The sequence below is a fragment of the Geotrypetes seraphini genome, chromosome 12 (genome assembly GCF_902459505.1).
Source record: "Geotrypetes seraphini chromosome 12, aGeoSer1.1, whole genome shotgun sequence".
NCBI classification, from domain to species: Eukaryota; Metazoa; Chordata; class Amphibia; order Gymnophiona; family Dermophiidae; genus Geotrypetes; species Geotrypetes seraphini.
The window spans coordinates 66,727,756-66,743,638 of record NC_047095.1 but is presented as its reverse complement, the minus strand read 5'-3'; the positions used below and the strand labels follow the sequence as shown (position 1 = coordinate 66,743,638).

Here is a 15,883-nt window from a genome sequence, read left to right as displayed (position 1 = left end):
GACATGCGATTTCTAGACGACGCTAGTCTATTTTATTTTGTTTCACAAGAGAGCTAATTTACAGGTTCTTCTGCTTGGCTGGTTATTCCAGGTTTTGTTCTTCAGCGATGGAGTTTCTGTCTGATTATACAAACATTCTTGTTTGGGCTGCAGACCAGCCCAGAGAAAAGGAAATTAAGGAGTTTTCGAGGGTTTAAGGGCGTCTCATGTTGCAGCCAAGATCAAAACTAGCTTTCTCGCCCTCCCCTTTCATTTTATTTTTTTTTTGGGGGGGGGGGTTTGTTGTTGCTGTTGTTGAAAGAGGCTATTGTTGGAGGCTTAGACAGACGTGTTTAACCAGGGAGTACAAGGATGTTTTCCCAGAAGTAGATGACGGCCCCAAGATTCCCTCCGGCTTGCCAAGCGCTGGGCGCTGAGTGCTGCCTACGTGCCGTTTGCAGTGTGGCGAGGAAAAGGTATCACTGAAGTCTGCGACACAAACAATGGACTTTATAAGCCCCAGTCTGTGGAGCTCAACAGAACACGGTTGTTTTCAGCTATTGTGAAGTTACTTCTGAATTTTACCGGATCACAGTCAGGCGGCTATTGAAACGGCGCTGGCAATCTAGCAGTTGGGTCTGAGAAGCTTAATGCATGCCTACCTTATTATCCATTGCGTAATTTCCAGTAATGAAGGCATTCTAAAGAGCAGACAGATCTTTCCAGCTGATTTCACAGGTATTAGCAAGGCTGGGTTTAAGATATTGGCGCCCATAAGCAGAACAAAGGCCAAAGCCAGACTAAAAAAAAACACTTATTTGAAGCTACGTTTAAACAATGATCCAACCAACATATCTGGCAGTCGGTCCCTTAATAGTCCCCTCTGTGTGTCCGTCATAATTAGATTGTAAGCTCTTCTGAGCAGGGACCATCTCTTGCATGTACAGTGTACAGCGCTGTGAGCACCTGGTAGCGCTAAAGAAAGAATAAATTGTTGGTGGGGAGGGGAGGGGAGGTTTGCCTCCGGAAATCATAAAGTGCAATGCTAAAACAAGCAGGCTCAGGATCCCATTTAGCCCTGTGCCTTCAAAATACAGGGCTAACATAAGCACATAAGACCATAAGGATTGCCGTACTGGGACAGACCGAAGGCCCATAATGCCTAGTATCCTCTTTCCAACAGTGGCCAACCCAGGTCCCAAGTAGTAAAACAGATTTTTATGCTGCTTATCCTAGGAAGAAGCAGTGGATTTTCTCCAAGCCATCTCAATTATAGCCTATGGACTTCTCTTTTAGGAAATTATCCAAGCCTTTTTTAAACCCCGCTGAGCTAACTGATTTCACCACATTCTCCGACAATGAATTCCAGAGTTTAGTTACATGTTGTGTGAAGAAATATTTTCTCCAGTTGGTTTTAAATCTACTACTTAGTAACTTCATCGCATGTCCCCTGGTCCTAGTAGTTTTGGAAAGAGTGAACAAGCGTGTCACATCTACCCTTTCCCCAGACCTCTCTGATATCTCTCCTGAGCCATCTCTTCTCCAAGCTGAAGAGCCTTAGACGCTTTAGCCTTTCCTCACAGGGAAGTCATCCCATCCCTTTTATCATTTTCATCGCCCTTCTCTGTACCTTTTCTAATTCCGTTCTATCTTTTTTTTGAGATGTGGTGGTCTGCATTGCACACAGTATTCAAAGTGCGGCTGTACCATGGAGTGATACAAGGGCATTATAACATTCTCATCTTTGTGGTCCATCCTTTCCTGATAATTCCTAACATTCTATGGCGACCAGAATTGCACACAGTATTTGAGGTTTGTCCGTACTAAAGAGCGTTGTGCTGACTACCCCCAATGTTATACACATAGACAGTTAAGTCGATATTCAAAGCTTAACTGGCTATGGGGTACCACATACAGTACTAGCGAACCAGCCAAAAATTACTTATGTAGTAACATACATAGTACATGATGGCAGATAAAGACTTGAATGGTCCATCCAGTCTGCCCATAAGTTATACCCATTAAAAAATACATGATTGGATGAACTTGTCTCTTCTTTGATATTTCTGGGTCATAGACTATAAAGTCCACCTGGTATTGTCCTAGGTTCCAAATGCTGACGTTGCCATCTAATCAAGCCATTGTGACATCACTGCTGAGGTTGGCTCTTAGGCATTGGTGGAATGAGGCATTATGACATCACAATCTCAGCTCTGGAATGTTGCTACTCTTTGGGTTTCTGCCAGGTAACATATTAACATAGTACATGACGGCAGATAAAGACCTGAACGGTCCATCCAGTCTGCCCATAAGTTATACCCATTGAAAAATACATGATTAGATTAACTTGTCTCTTCTTTGATATTTCTGGGCCATAGACTGTAAAGTCTGGTATTGTCCTAGGTTCCAACTGTTGAAGTTGCCGTCCAAGCTCACTCCAGCCTATCCAACCATCCCGTTGTTTGCAGGACATCTACCGTAAAGTCTGGCCAGTAACATTCTCATGTTCCAACCTATACAGGGGCATCAAACCTCCCTTCTTCTGCTGGTTACTCCTCTTTCTATATAGCTGAGCATCCTTCTGGCTACAGCCACCGCCTTATCACGCTGTTCCTCAGACACAATCACCCCAAGGTCCCTCTCTCCATCAGTGCTTATCAGCCTCTCACTTCAGAAAGTATGTTGTTTTATCGGTGACAGGACAAAAGCGCGTGAGACAAACGCGCGCCGACATTTGAGAGTTGACAATCGAGCGCAAGATTTCAGCGCGCCACTCTAAAAGCTTATTTTAAAGGTCTCCGATGGGTGTGTGTGTGTGGGGGGGGGAAACCCCCCACATAATACTGTTCGCGCTGCCGTGTTGGGGGGTGTGGGGAGGGTGTAACCCCCCACATTATACAGAAAACGTAACTTTTTGCCTATTTTTTCGGGGAAAAGTTAGGTTTTCTGTATAATGGGTGGGAAATGGGGGGTTACAACCCCCCAAAACCACCCCCAACGGCAGCGTCCCTCGTCGGAGCCTTTTAAAATAAGCTTTTAGAGCAGTGCGCTGAAGTCTTGCGCTCAATTGTCCGCTCTCAAATGTCGGCGCGCGCTTCTGACTGTGAACCGTTTTATCTGGACCTGTGTATGCAGTTACCCTTGCCAGTTAAATGCTGAATAACTTAACTTGCCAAGTGCCGACTCTACTCCTGGACTGTCCCCCAAATAACTGGCTTTTACTTAGACGCCAACTAATTTCCATCAGGGATAACCATGTAAGTACTGCTGTTAATTTAGTGGAGAGCCCAGAACAAGTGATTTAACAAAAGCGGAAGGAAGAAGTCGGGAACTTTGAGCCCGTAGGTCTGACTTCTATGGTAAGTGGATGAATGAAAATGGTTTTAGAATAGTGTTGTTGCTGGAATCAGTGGTTGATAGCAGTGTTCTTCAACCACCGGTCCACAGACCAGAGCCGGTCCACAGAAATTTCCTGCTGGTCCACAGGGCCAGCACGTGCATCAGGCCCAAAACAGTGTTCTTCAGCCGCTGGTCCACGGTGCGATCGATGCGGCGTTATCTTCGAGCCAGCTCCCTCTTCCTAACTGATTCAGTGCACAAAGCCACGGGCATTAGCTCCTACAGGCGTCCTGCGCCTGAACCGGAAGCCTTCTCTCTGACGTCGCAACGTCAGAGGGAAGGTTTCCATATGAGGCAGGGGACGTGCAAGGTGCAATTAGTACTATTATGGGGGCGGGGTCTGGGGTGGAGATTGGGTAGAGATGGGCGGGGTCTGGCCCACGACTTAGCCCCGTGTTCTTCAACCGCCGGTCCACGCACCGATGCCGGTCCACAGAATAATTCTTTTATTTCTGCCGGTCCATAGGTGTATAAAGGTTGAAAAACACTGGTTTATAGGACCCGAGGCAACATGGATTCAGAAAAGGCAGGTCTTGTCAGACAAATTTGACGGTGACGGGACAATCGCGCGCCAGACACCTGCACGCCGACAATCGAGCGCTGACAATTCGGCGCAAGACACAAGCGCGCCACGGGAAAACTTAGTTTTAAAGAGTTCCGACGGGGGGTTTGTTTACTGCATACTGTTCGCGCTGCCGTTGGGGGGGCGTGGGGGATGCAACCCCCCACATTGTAGAGAAAACGGAACTTTTCCTGAAAAAAAATAGGAAAAAGTTCCGTTTTCTCTATAATGGAGGGTTCCAACCCCCCAAACCCCCACCCCACGGCAGCGCGAACACTATGCAGTAAAGTGTGTGTGTGTGTGGGGGGGTCCCCACTCAAACCCCGCTTCAGAGCTCTTTAAACTAAGTTTTCCCGCAGCGAGCTGGTGTCTTGCGCTGAATTGTCTGCCCTCCATTGTCGGTGCGCTGGTGTCTGGCATGCGACTGACTATGAACCAATTTGACTGGGTGACCAGAGAGTTGGACAGAGGGAGTGCACTAGATGTGGTGTATTTAGATTTTAGCAAAGCCTTTGACAGTGTTCCACACAGACGTCTAATAAATACACTGAGTGCCCTCAGGATGGGTCTCAAAGTGGCGGGCTGGGTCAGGAACTGGTTGAGTGGAAGGCGACAGAGGGTAGTGGCCAGTGGAGATGGTGGCTTTGAGGAAAGGGATGTTACCAGTGGTGTGCCTCGGGATTCTGCTCTTGGGCCTGTTCTTTTTAACATTTTTGAAAGCCACGTATATTGCTGAAGGGCTGACTGGTAAGATTTGCCTCTTTGCGGATGATACCAAAAACTGCAATAGGGTAGACACCCCTGATAGTATGAGTAACATGAGAAAGGACGTAGCGAAATTTGAAAAATGGTCTGAAATTTGGCAGCTAAGCTTTAATGCTAAGAAATGCAAAGTCATGCATGGTTCATAGACAGTAACGCGGAAGACAAAGGCGCGCGCCAACAACTGAGGGCAAGATGGAGGCATGTGCCGAAGAAAAAGACTGTTTTTAAGGGCTGCGACGGGGGGTTTTGTTGGGGAGCCCCCCCCCACTTTACTTAATACATATTGCGGCGGCGTTGTGGGGGGTTTGGGGGGTTGTAACCCCCCACATTTTAGTGAAAACGTAACTTTTTCCCTAAAAACAGGGAAAAAGTTACGTTTTCAGTAAAATGTGGGGGGTTACAACCCTGCAACAAAATGAATCCTCACTCTGTAGGGAAATTCTTTCCAGAACTGTAACTCTTCTTTATCATAAGTCCAGAAATCCAGACAGGACACACAGTGATTCTTAATCTTTATCTTTATTTATTGGCCAAAATGTTGGGGCAAGCAATTTCTAAGAATAATAAAGATAAAGATTAAGAATCACTGTGTGTCCTGTCTGGATTTCTGGACTTATGATAAAGAAGAGTTACAGCTATACTCGCTCGAGGAGCGCAGAGAGAGGGGGGACATGATCGAGACGTTCAAGTATCTTACGGGCCGCATCGAGGCGGAGGAAGATATCTTCTTTTTCAAGGGTCTCACGACAACAAGAGGGCATCCGTTGAAAATCAGGGGCGGGAAACTACGAGGTGACACCAGGAAATTCTTTTTCACTGAAAGAGTGGTTGATCGCTGGAATAGTCTTCCACTACAGGTGATTGAGGCCAGCAGCGTGCCTGATTTTAAGGCCAAATGGGATCGGCACATGGGATCTCTTCACAGGGCAAAGGTAGGGGAGGGACATTAAGGTGGGCAGACTAGATGGGCCGTGGGCCCTTATCTGCCGTCTATTTCTATGTTTCTATGTTTCTATGTTTATATCACCTCACTTTCCGTCTTCACCATCCTTGCTTTGGGGGTTACAACCCCCCAAGCCCCCCACAATGCCCCCACAACGCGGCGCAATCTGTATTAAGTAAAGTGGGGGGGGGTTCCCCCCCATACCCCCCGTTGTAGCCCCTAAAAACAGTCTTTTTGTTCGGCGGGCGCCTCCGCCCTGCGCTCAGTTGTCTGCTCGCACCTTTGTCCCGGCGCGCTTTTGACCTGACACCTCATGCATTTGGCTGCAAAAACTCAAGGGAACGGTACAGATTAGGGGCTGAAGAACTTTTGTGCATGAAAGAGGAGCGGGACTTGGGTGTGACTGTATGTGTTAATCTTAAGGTGGCCAAACAGGTATTGATGCAGTAATGCAAAATGCAGCAGTCAGACTTATCTTCGGGCTGAAGAAATTCGACCACGTGACACCCTTTTACCGACAGTTGCACTAGCTACCGATAGAAGCACGCGTAAAGTTTAAATTCGCCTGCCTCTTCTTCAAAGTACTTTATGGACTAGCCCCCAAATACATAACGGACCTTTTCTCCTTTTCCACCAACATACGCAAGAGAAACACACATTCAAACTTCGTTTCCCCTCCAGTTAGAGGCTGCAAACTGAAAAAAACATCAAGAATACCTTCTCTCACACCAAGCAGCCAAATGGGGCAAAGACCTAGATCAATTGCTTTCACTAACCACTTATGAGGAATTCAGGAAGCGCCTAAAAACATACCTGTTCCTGAAATACCTAGACAACTGACCCGCTCTTCTCTCTCTCCACAATAAAGGTCCTCCCGATCTCTCATTCATTCCCTCTCCCCTCATAAGTCCACATAGAACTTCACGGTTCAGCGATTTATATGAACTGTTATTATCATATTGTAATTTTTCGCTGTATTTTTGAAATGCGTTACCTTTTCCTAACAGGTCCTCGCAGAAATTTCTTAGCAAACTGTATAACCTATATTCTCGCTCAGCAAACTGTATATTTATATTTTTGCTTTCTTAAAATTTCTGCACTCTGTATTTCCTCTGATCATCTTGCATATTGTAACTCGCTGAACATTCAGCTTCCTTGATTGTAAACCGCCTAGAAGTCGCAAGATTGTGGCGGTTGAAGGGACACGTATCATGTACCTTGGTAGTTTTCCTTAGGTTATGTGTTTAAAGCTGTAAGAAAACCAGACCCTGTTTGTTTTTCCTTCTCTGAAATAGTACAAGGACATTTATGTTTGAAAAGATGTGTGTTATCTTGTTGTGAAGTGAATTCAATTGTTTTTATAAGCCGTATTTGCAAACAGCTTTAGATAAGAAAAAGGCAGCTCTGCTGACCCTTTGGACTTCAGTTTATAGATAGAAAAATGCTGATTTCTTTAAAGTTTCATGTGACCTGTGTCCATATATGGTTTGTGTTTATGTCACATGCTGACACATGCTGACAACACTGATTCATGTAAAATGATATAAAAGGGATGTAAAGCTGACAATAAATTGGACATGTTTCGGAGATCATTTCTTGCCTCTAAGATATGTCCCCAGATGCATCTGACTCCCAAATGACAGAGAGAAAGTATGGGGCAGGAATTGGGACCTAATCCTTTTCAGCAGTATAGAAGAATAAAGTTATTATTCTGTGTAAGACTCTGGTGAGACCTCATTTAGAATATTGTGTACAATTCTGGAGGCCGCACCTTCAAAAAGAAATAAAAAGGATGGAGTCGGTCCAGAGGAAGGCTATTCAAATGGTACATGGTCTTCGTCATAAAGCGTATAGAAACATAGAAACATAGAAACATGGTGGCAGAAAAGGGCTATAGCCCACCAAGTCTGCCCATTCCAAAGTATTCGCTCCCAAATTTACTCCCTTAAAGAACCCACGTGAGCATCCCATTTACTCTTTTTTTTTTTTTTTTTTTTTTTTTTTATTTTTTTTTTTTACTGAGTTGTTACTGAGGTGACATTGCATATTTTAAAGTTCATCTGCCTTGACTTCTTTGAACCCTCCCCTGAATATAAATGATAATTAACATTTTCCCTGCATTTTCCCTGCTTTGTGGGTTTTATTTTAATTTTCTGGTTACCATTATGTATTAATAAGATTATATTGTGCGTATATGAAAAATGAATGGAGGAAAGGGGGTCAGGGGTGGAGCTTGGGCAGGGGTACTCGGTTGGTATTTGTTAGGCTTAGGGGGTACTTGGCTTGAAAAGGTTAAGAAACACTTCTGTAATACATAGTAGAACAGTGGCGCTATGTAGCTACATGTATTTTGACAGGAAACACGAGTAAATGTCTTCATTCCTCTTAGATATTCTGATGAATGCTGATTTCTGAAGTTGCCTCGTGTCAGTGCTTCTGTTTCTGTCACTAGTTCCCCAGATACCACAGCAGATAAAGGAGGAAGGGGTGTAACAAGCTAGGATCACCTGAAGTCTCTCGCCAGAGACTAGAATATGTTATGGTTTATTACTCTTGATAAACCACCTCGAAGAGCTGACAACTTATGGTGACATTCTCACAAAACAGCTCTAGGGAGGAGGCGGATACCACTACAGTCTTCTTGCCTCTCTGGGAAGTATTCGTCATCGTTTTTGGTGAGTTTTTGATTTTTAAAGCAGAATCTAAAATATGGTATGCGATTGTATGAGTTGTGCACCTACATTTTTAGGTGAGCCCCATTATAGGTTTCCGATTTGCTTCTGTAGTAGTGTAGAGTCATGAAATGGTTAACTATTGTTTGAAATACTGCTCTGGCCTACATAGCTAGAAACAGTATATAATCTACTGACATCATCTGCTTGAAATGTATGTCCCTGCCTTACCACATTGTACGCAAAATAGATAAGAGTTTGAGCCATGATGTACCCTGCCCTCCTGAACATGTAACATTTAGAACTGCAAGGCTTAGATAAGCAGGTAAATGAACTAGCTTCCTATAGGACTATAAGTTGTACCCCTGAACCTATCATAAGTGCTGGCTTAGGACCAATAATAATTGTAGAAAAGTTATAGAAGTAACAAATGAGAAGTTGTAGATTTTGCATATATTAGTTTGTGAAAAGGGCATAAAAGTACGTGCATTTCCTGTTTCTGGCACTCTTGTAAGCAGGCTGCTCACTGCACAAGAGTCCGGCATGCTGTAAATAAACCTCTTGTACTTTCTTCACGCCTCTGACTTTGTGTGTCCAAGTGACCTTTCAGTAGCTCCTGGGATTCTGGCCTTTTGTTCTAGGCAAATGAGCCTCATCTTTCATCCAACTGGATATAAGTCAAGACCAGGACACACAGATAATGTGACACAACATTTCTGCAACTGCAGCACAAGTCAGACAAGCTTTTTATTGTTACTTTTTAAGACTCTGTTGTCTATGTAAATTGCAAATATTTTCTTACACATAATTTATAAATAAATATACAGTACTGAAGAAACAAATGCCTCAATAACCTATAACGTCTTTGATGAACTTCGGAAAGGTCAATATTTTCTTCTTCTTCCTCACTAATTCAGCCTTATTGAGAACGTCCTCTGGCACGGTGGCCCAGAAGTGCTTAGAAAGAAAAAGGAAGTTGCTCTTTTCCCACAGGAAGTGCTTGAACAGGAAGCAAACTCTACACCATTTCCTGGTGTGGCCACCACCCTTGGATTTGAGAAGTTTTGCTGTGGTGGAAAAGCTGAAAGTCTTAAATCCCTCTCACCTTGACTGATCGTAATTTCTTCAAACGACACCAGACTACAGTGCTGGATAAGGAAAACTGAAAAGTCCCACACTCTGCATAAGGCGATACTGACAGCAAACACACAAGCAGAAGAACATTGGAACATCTGGAACTATATACAAAGCAGGGAAATATATATGTATATATATACAGTCACATATCTATAGAGTGAGAGAGAGAGAAAGAATGTTGTATAAGGTCATGTCATGTACATATTCCAGTCTTAGCCAAAGCAGACCTCAATCCTCTTAATATAGTTTATTTTAAGAGCATTGATTTTTCTTGAGTTAAGATATTTAAATATCCTCTTTCTTTTTTCCTAGAAAACGCTGCAATAGATAAGACAGTGGCTGAAGAGAAGATGAAGAGAGTGGAGAATTACTGTAATTTCAAGTCCAAGTCATGCAATAGCAGCTGTCCCTGCTCCAGTGTATGACTGCTCTGTATACATTTCAAGATAAAGACATTCAGTGCCAACATATACTGTATTTTCTAGCGGTCCTTTTTTTTTTTTTAAATGAGGAAAGCTCCGTTCTGTCTGCTGTCAGTTGGGTAAGGTGTCGAGTCCAAGCGAAGCGGCATGTTGCTTTGCTCTGAGCCTTAGGTTCTCAATACTTGTTGTTTTGCTATTCAGGCTTGGTAGGCCGCTTGAGGCCTGCAAGATGGGGGAGGACCAGACCTGCTGTGCATGAGAGAGCGAATGGTAATAGGACTGACAGTGGAGAGAGCTCAAGGGTGCCATGTTGACGTTCATGCCCAAATAGGGCACGGTGGGGGGGTTTCCCATGTCAAAGGACGAGTAATGGACCAGGTTGTTGGTGGCTGCCATGTGCTGCCGAAACTGCTCCTGCAGACGGAAGAGACTGAGCGGCGAGGATGAGTAGGAGTGAGAAGGAGCTATTGCGCTGCTGGACGAAGGTGTTATTGCAGCACTGATTGGGGAGTCTGTAAAAGAAAGAGTGAGATTTTTGTTAACTTTTCTAGGTTTGCAATAAAATTAACAGCTAAAGAAAAATGGTCATTTCTGTAGGTCCAATACTAAAGTCTTTTCAAACACTGAGAACTGGAGGGAGAGTTTATAAATAGGAGAAAATCCCCTCCCCCCCCCTCTTTTTTCAGTCTGGCTATTTCCTTTCCCCTTTTGGCACTGAGCACTTTTCACATCATATATTTAATTTATTATTTATGGATATTATTGAGTTCACGTTATATACGCTGGCTTTTTGAGGAGCGTATTTATTTTAAAAAAAAATTAAATTCATATTGCTGTTTGACAGTTTAACATAAAACATACAATTTTGTTAACAGCATAATGATAATAAAATTACCAAATATAAATATAATTACAATCAATGAGGTAAACTCAAAAACAGCAAATTGAAATTTAATAATATGACTACCATGAAACAATTTTTAAAATATTCACATTTAACAGTACATATGCTGACTAAAGGTTACTAAAGAGCTTGCAGCTTCCCTGAATGGGTTTTGTACTGAAAAACAAGATTCCTCTGAAAGGCCAACCACTGTTGAACTCACTCGGAGTTATATTGGCAATTGTATGAAGCTCCTATTCAGTTAATCCTTACTTCTGTAATCTTAGTGTCACCAACCAGACTCTGTATTTCATGAACAGCTTTCTTTAATAACATGAAGAATGAACACTTACAATTGATGATTTCAAAGCAGTCACAGAATCTTCTTACTCTCCCAGCCCCTTCTATTCAAAAAGGGAGCTGGGAGTGTGTCCACACCTTGTGGAAATAGCACTGTTCTCCAGTTTTAGATATAAAACTAAGCTGTGCCAGATTGTTAGAAATAAAGATGAAAACCTGGTAGGGGAACAATGCTAGTCTCATGTTCTCATACGCCCATGTGGTCTGACAAATATGGCAACTGTTCTTTCTCAGACTGAAGAAGAAGGGCGGACTTAAGCACTGTGGATGCAGCCTAGCTCTCTGAGAGAAGCAAAGCCCTCTGGGGATTTAAGGCCACAGAGCACACCTTACTGATACATCTTAACATAAACACTTAGGGCTCCTTTAACAAAGCCGCACTAGGGCCTTAACGTGCGGAGTAGCACGTGCTAAATTGCGACACGTGCTAGCCGCTACCGCCTCCTTTGGAGCAGGCAGTAGATTTCCGGCTAGCGTGCGCTATAGCGCGTTAATCCAATGCGTGCGTTAAAACCGCTAGCGTGGCTTTGTAAAACGAGCCCTTAAACCTGTTCTTATATAAGAAACTGAGCAAATATCCAAATAAAGTGGGGGCAGAACAGTACTGAAATTGAAACAACAGAGTTATGATGCCAGTAAAATACTAATGAACCACTTAAGCACGCATTAGAACATTCAAATAACTTAGATATATTATTTCCTTGAGTCTTACTCGGCTATTGGAGTGACAGTCCTCAGCCAGGGGCTCCAAACTGCACCTCCCAATAGAACCCATTTTCAGTGGGGCACAATTGCTTCTAGACCTATGTATCACTGTGGAGTGGTGCTGAGACTGTGAGCAGTGCCCCCTGCAGGCTGGGAAACAGAATGTTTGAGCCGCCTGAGCCATTCCTTTTGGTCATGTTGTTGTTTAAAATTCAAGTGACAGTTCCGTAGTTTTTTCCAGCTGAACCGGAATCAGAGTTGGGATCTGGCGCCATGAGCCTTCATTTGCCATATTTGGGATTTTTTTTTTTTCTCCATTTACATCTACCTCTTGCCCTCTACTCTTTCTGTGGGATCATTTCAGTGACCATCCTAGGTGAGAGGCTCCCTTTGGCACCTGCCTCGTTTGGTTGTCTGGGTGTCACTATGAACCAACCCAGCGATCTGGCCTCGTGGATCTGGAGTGACCTCCTCCCAGATATCTGTGGGAACCACTATTCCAAGTTGATCAGGAGTCTTCCACCTACAGTCCTGCCAGTGGGAGGAGCTGTTTCTCTATTACAATTTTAATAGTGAGGGACAGGCAAGTTCTGCAGGATTCCAGGGAACCTGCCTGTCCTGAGTGATTGAACACCCCCCCCCCTTCTAGTGGTAGCAATGCAGTTGGAGGACACCTGCTCAACTTAGAGGGAACAATGAACTGAGAACAATCATTCATAAAGTTCAAAATAGCCTTAAAAACATATTTTTTTCCAGAAGGCTTTAGGAGTTATATCGGTATGCCCAACCAGATAGTTTGCCTGTAGGTATGTTTTTGAGACCTTTGCTATCATTTTTTGAATTTTCTTCCTAATTTTATATACTGTGATTTTATTCAAGTTTCAAGTTTATTGATTTTTAATATACCGACCATCAACGAGTATCTAGCCGGTTTACAATAAAATACTAAACTAGAATTAAAAATAGTACTTAAAAGCAATGACTATTGAAAGAGCTGAGGGTGAACACTGAGGACATCGACAAGACAGACTTGAGAGTGATGATTGAAGAGAGGGGGTGGGGTAAAGTTACATTATTAGAGATAAGAAGGGAGAGAGAGAAAAAAAAAAGGGGGTGGAAAGGGAAATGGATGATAGAGAGGGGATAAAAACATTAGGGGTGGGATCGCTTCATGGAAGCGGTTGGTGAAATTAAGAAGAAAAATTCAGGAGTAATTGAATGCGTCTTGAAATAAAAAAGTTGTCAATAGATTTTTCATGACGGAAATGGAAGGGTAAAGCATTCCATAAGGTTGAAGCTACCACTGAGAAGTTTGTTTTCCTAGTAAACTGCATTAGCCTGCTCGCCTTAAATAAGCCGTAAAGTCCATCCCTTGGCCATGTATCCACAGCTTTGAAGCTCTGAACATGGTCTCAATGGCAACCTCTGCTTCAGCCAACCCAGGGTGGAGGTTCCAACCTGGGAATCAACCCAGGGACTCTCCTTTAAAATTAAACTTTTCCATCAACCACTATTCCTTGACAAACTACTAATTCCACAATGTTCCCCTCGTACTTTAAGATCCTCTGACCAAAAACTCCTCTTTATTCCCTCTTTAAAAGAATTCTATTACACCCGAAAAACCAATTTCGCAGTAACTGCAACTACACTATGGAATTCTCTTCCACAACATTTACGGGACGAACAAAATTTAAATAAATTCAAGACCGGCTTAAAGACTTTCTTATTTCAAGGTGCCTTCGGTTGAATCTAAATCTCTCTCCTTCTTCTCTTTAATCTCTCTCTTTTTTGTTTCCCACTCTCCCTCTTTCTGACTATTACAGAGAATAAGTATATGCTCCAACAATGTTACCCTAATCCTCACGTTCTATCCCCTCCCCATTTTCTCCTTCTTTACTAAATTATGTAACTTCTCCCTTCCTCCCATTATCTCCCTCACTCTCCAGTTTGTCTAGTCTACGACATATATGTTCACATTATTTTATAACATTTTTAGCCTTTACAAAACACTGTTAACCGGCCAGACATTTGCTTGATGGTCGGGATATTAAAAAACTAATAAACTTGGAAACTTGGAAACTTGGACCTTCCATGTAAAGGCGCCCTGCGTTTACCATCTGAGTTACCAGAGCAGCCACAAAGTACAGTACTTGTGAAATTTGAACCCTTGCCTCTTTCTGATTGTGATCTTGTCCATTTTAACCATGGGGTGACCGGATTTTCTGTTTGGAAAATCTGGACCCACGTAGACCCACCCGCGAGTCCCGCCCAGTTCCATCTATCATGATCCCAGTCCCACCCTAGCCCCGCCCCTGCTGCCTGCTGTGGTCAGGCAAGAGGACATCTACGCATGTGATGTGATGACGTCAACACATTGCTCTCCTGCCTGACGGCGATTTTGAGGGAGGCTTTTCACAACCCGGACAAACTGCCGGGTTGTGAAGAGCCATCCGGAACCCCGGCATGTCCGGGGCAATCTAGAGGTCTGGTGACCCTACTCAAAACCTCTTGCCTGTGATTGTCTGGACTGGATTATGAGTGTCGCGGAGCAGGCACTGTATCGGCCTGGCGCTCTGTGGATGTGAAGAAGCATCACAGACACACATGAGCCCAACGATGAGGATCGGCCGTCACCTGTGGCGGATGCGCCGAAGACGGGGGTTGCGGCTGATTGCTGGGTCCTCTGAGAACTTCTTTCTTTTGCCAGGCCGCTTGCCTTCGGCCGCTACGGAACTTGTCACTGGCAGTGAGCTGACGTTTGCTTTGGCAATCCGCTGCTCCTGCCTTGTGAAGATCTGCTTTGACCGTTGAGCTACCACTGACTCATTTCTAACTACTCCTCGTTATTTATTTATTTATATTTCCTTTTTTTTTCAAACTTAATTTTGTCTGTTTCTTTCTTTCGTTCAAAGTTCTCATTATTATTCTCCAGGCACCTTAACTCAGATTGTGATCCCTTGTACAGAATACGGCTAATATTTGGGTTGAAGAAAAATGATCATATTAGTCCTTACTATCGACTGTTGCATTGGTGGAAGCACGAATAATATTTAAATTCTCTTGTATTTGCTTTAATCTGGCTTGGGGATTGGCCCCAACCTACCTTCTGTCCCATTTTGTACTATACAGCCCTACGAGGAACTAGGAATTGCAATTTATTCACCTATCCAAAAATTACCAGCTGCAGATTCGGGTCTTTTCTGGATAGGACTCTTGCGTTTCAAGCAAGTAAGCAGCAGTCCTGGTTGGGTAGTTACATTAGTGGAGCCATTTTGAAAAGAAATTAAGACTGTACTGTTTGATAAATTCATCTCCTAATTGATGTTTCATTGATAACAAAAATTTTATATTGTGTATACATAGGAAGTATGTTGAATTTTTAACTATTTGTACTTCGCTGATTGTCCACTGAGCTTTGGAATAACCTCCCTGCCCCGCTGCGGAACCTAGGCTCATTCCAATTATTCCGAAAGCATCTGAAAACCTGGCTTTTCTCCAAAACGTAAAGCTATCTCTTTAAAATGTAAAGCTAGCTATCCTCTTCATAACCTCTAGTTTCCTCTAGCCCCTCTTTGTTGTACCTATCTTTTGCTCTGATTTACCATTTTCTCTGTTTGTACCTTTCATTGATTGTTCCTATTTTTGCTCTGATTGTACCATACCCTCTGATTGTACCATTCGCTGATTGTCCAGCCCATCTTTGTTGTAAACCGCCTGGAACTACTATTGGCTTTGGCGGTATATAAGAAATAAATTATTATTATTATTATGTCCTTCCCTCATTTATTGAATTACCTGTAAACCATGCCAAGCTCTATCTTTATGGAGATGATGCGATATATAAACTTAAGATTTAGTTTCTCTTCCTCTCTCTCTTTTTTCTCGCTCTCTTTTTTCTGTCTTTTTTTTCTCTCTCTCTCTTCCTCTCTTTTTTTCTCTCTCTCTTTTTTTCTGTCTTTTTTTTCTCTCTCTCTCTTCTTCTCTTTTTTTCTCACTCTCTCTCTTCTTTTTTGTCTCTTTCTCTTTCTCATTAAAAGGCGTCATGTATGCAGGTAA

The 15,883-nt window shown here is 43.2% G+C and overlaps 1 protein-coding gene across 1 annotated transcript in view; it reads right to left on the bottom strand.

Annotated features, from left to right (window-relative positions):
- Window positions 1-9,108: 9,108 nt before the first annotated feature.
- The window catches only part of DMBX1 (diencephalon/mesencephalon homeobox 1), a 55,634-nt gene continuing 48,859 nt past the window's right edge, over window positions 9,109-15,883 (bottom strand). Inside the window, exon 5 of the mRNA XM_033917019.1 lies at window positions 9,109-10,391. Coding sequence (XP_033772910.1) covers window positions 9,991-10,391 — 401 coding nt within the window. The 3' untranslated portion in view covers window positions 9,109-9,990. The remainder of the gene's footprint in view (window positions 10,392-15,883) is intronic.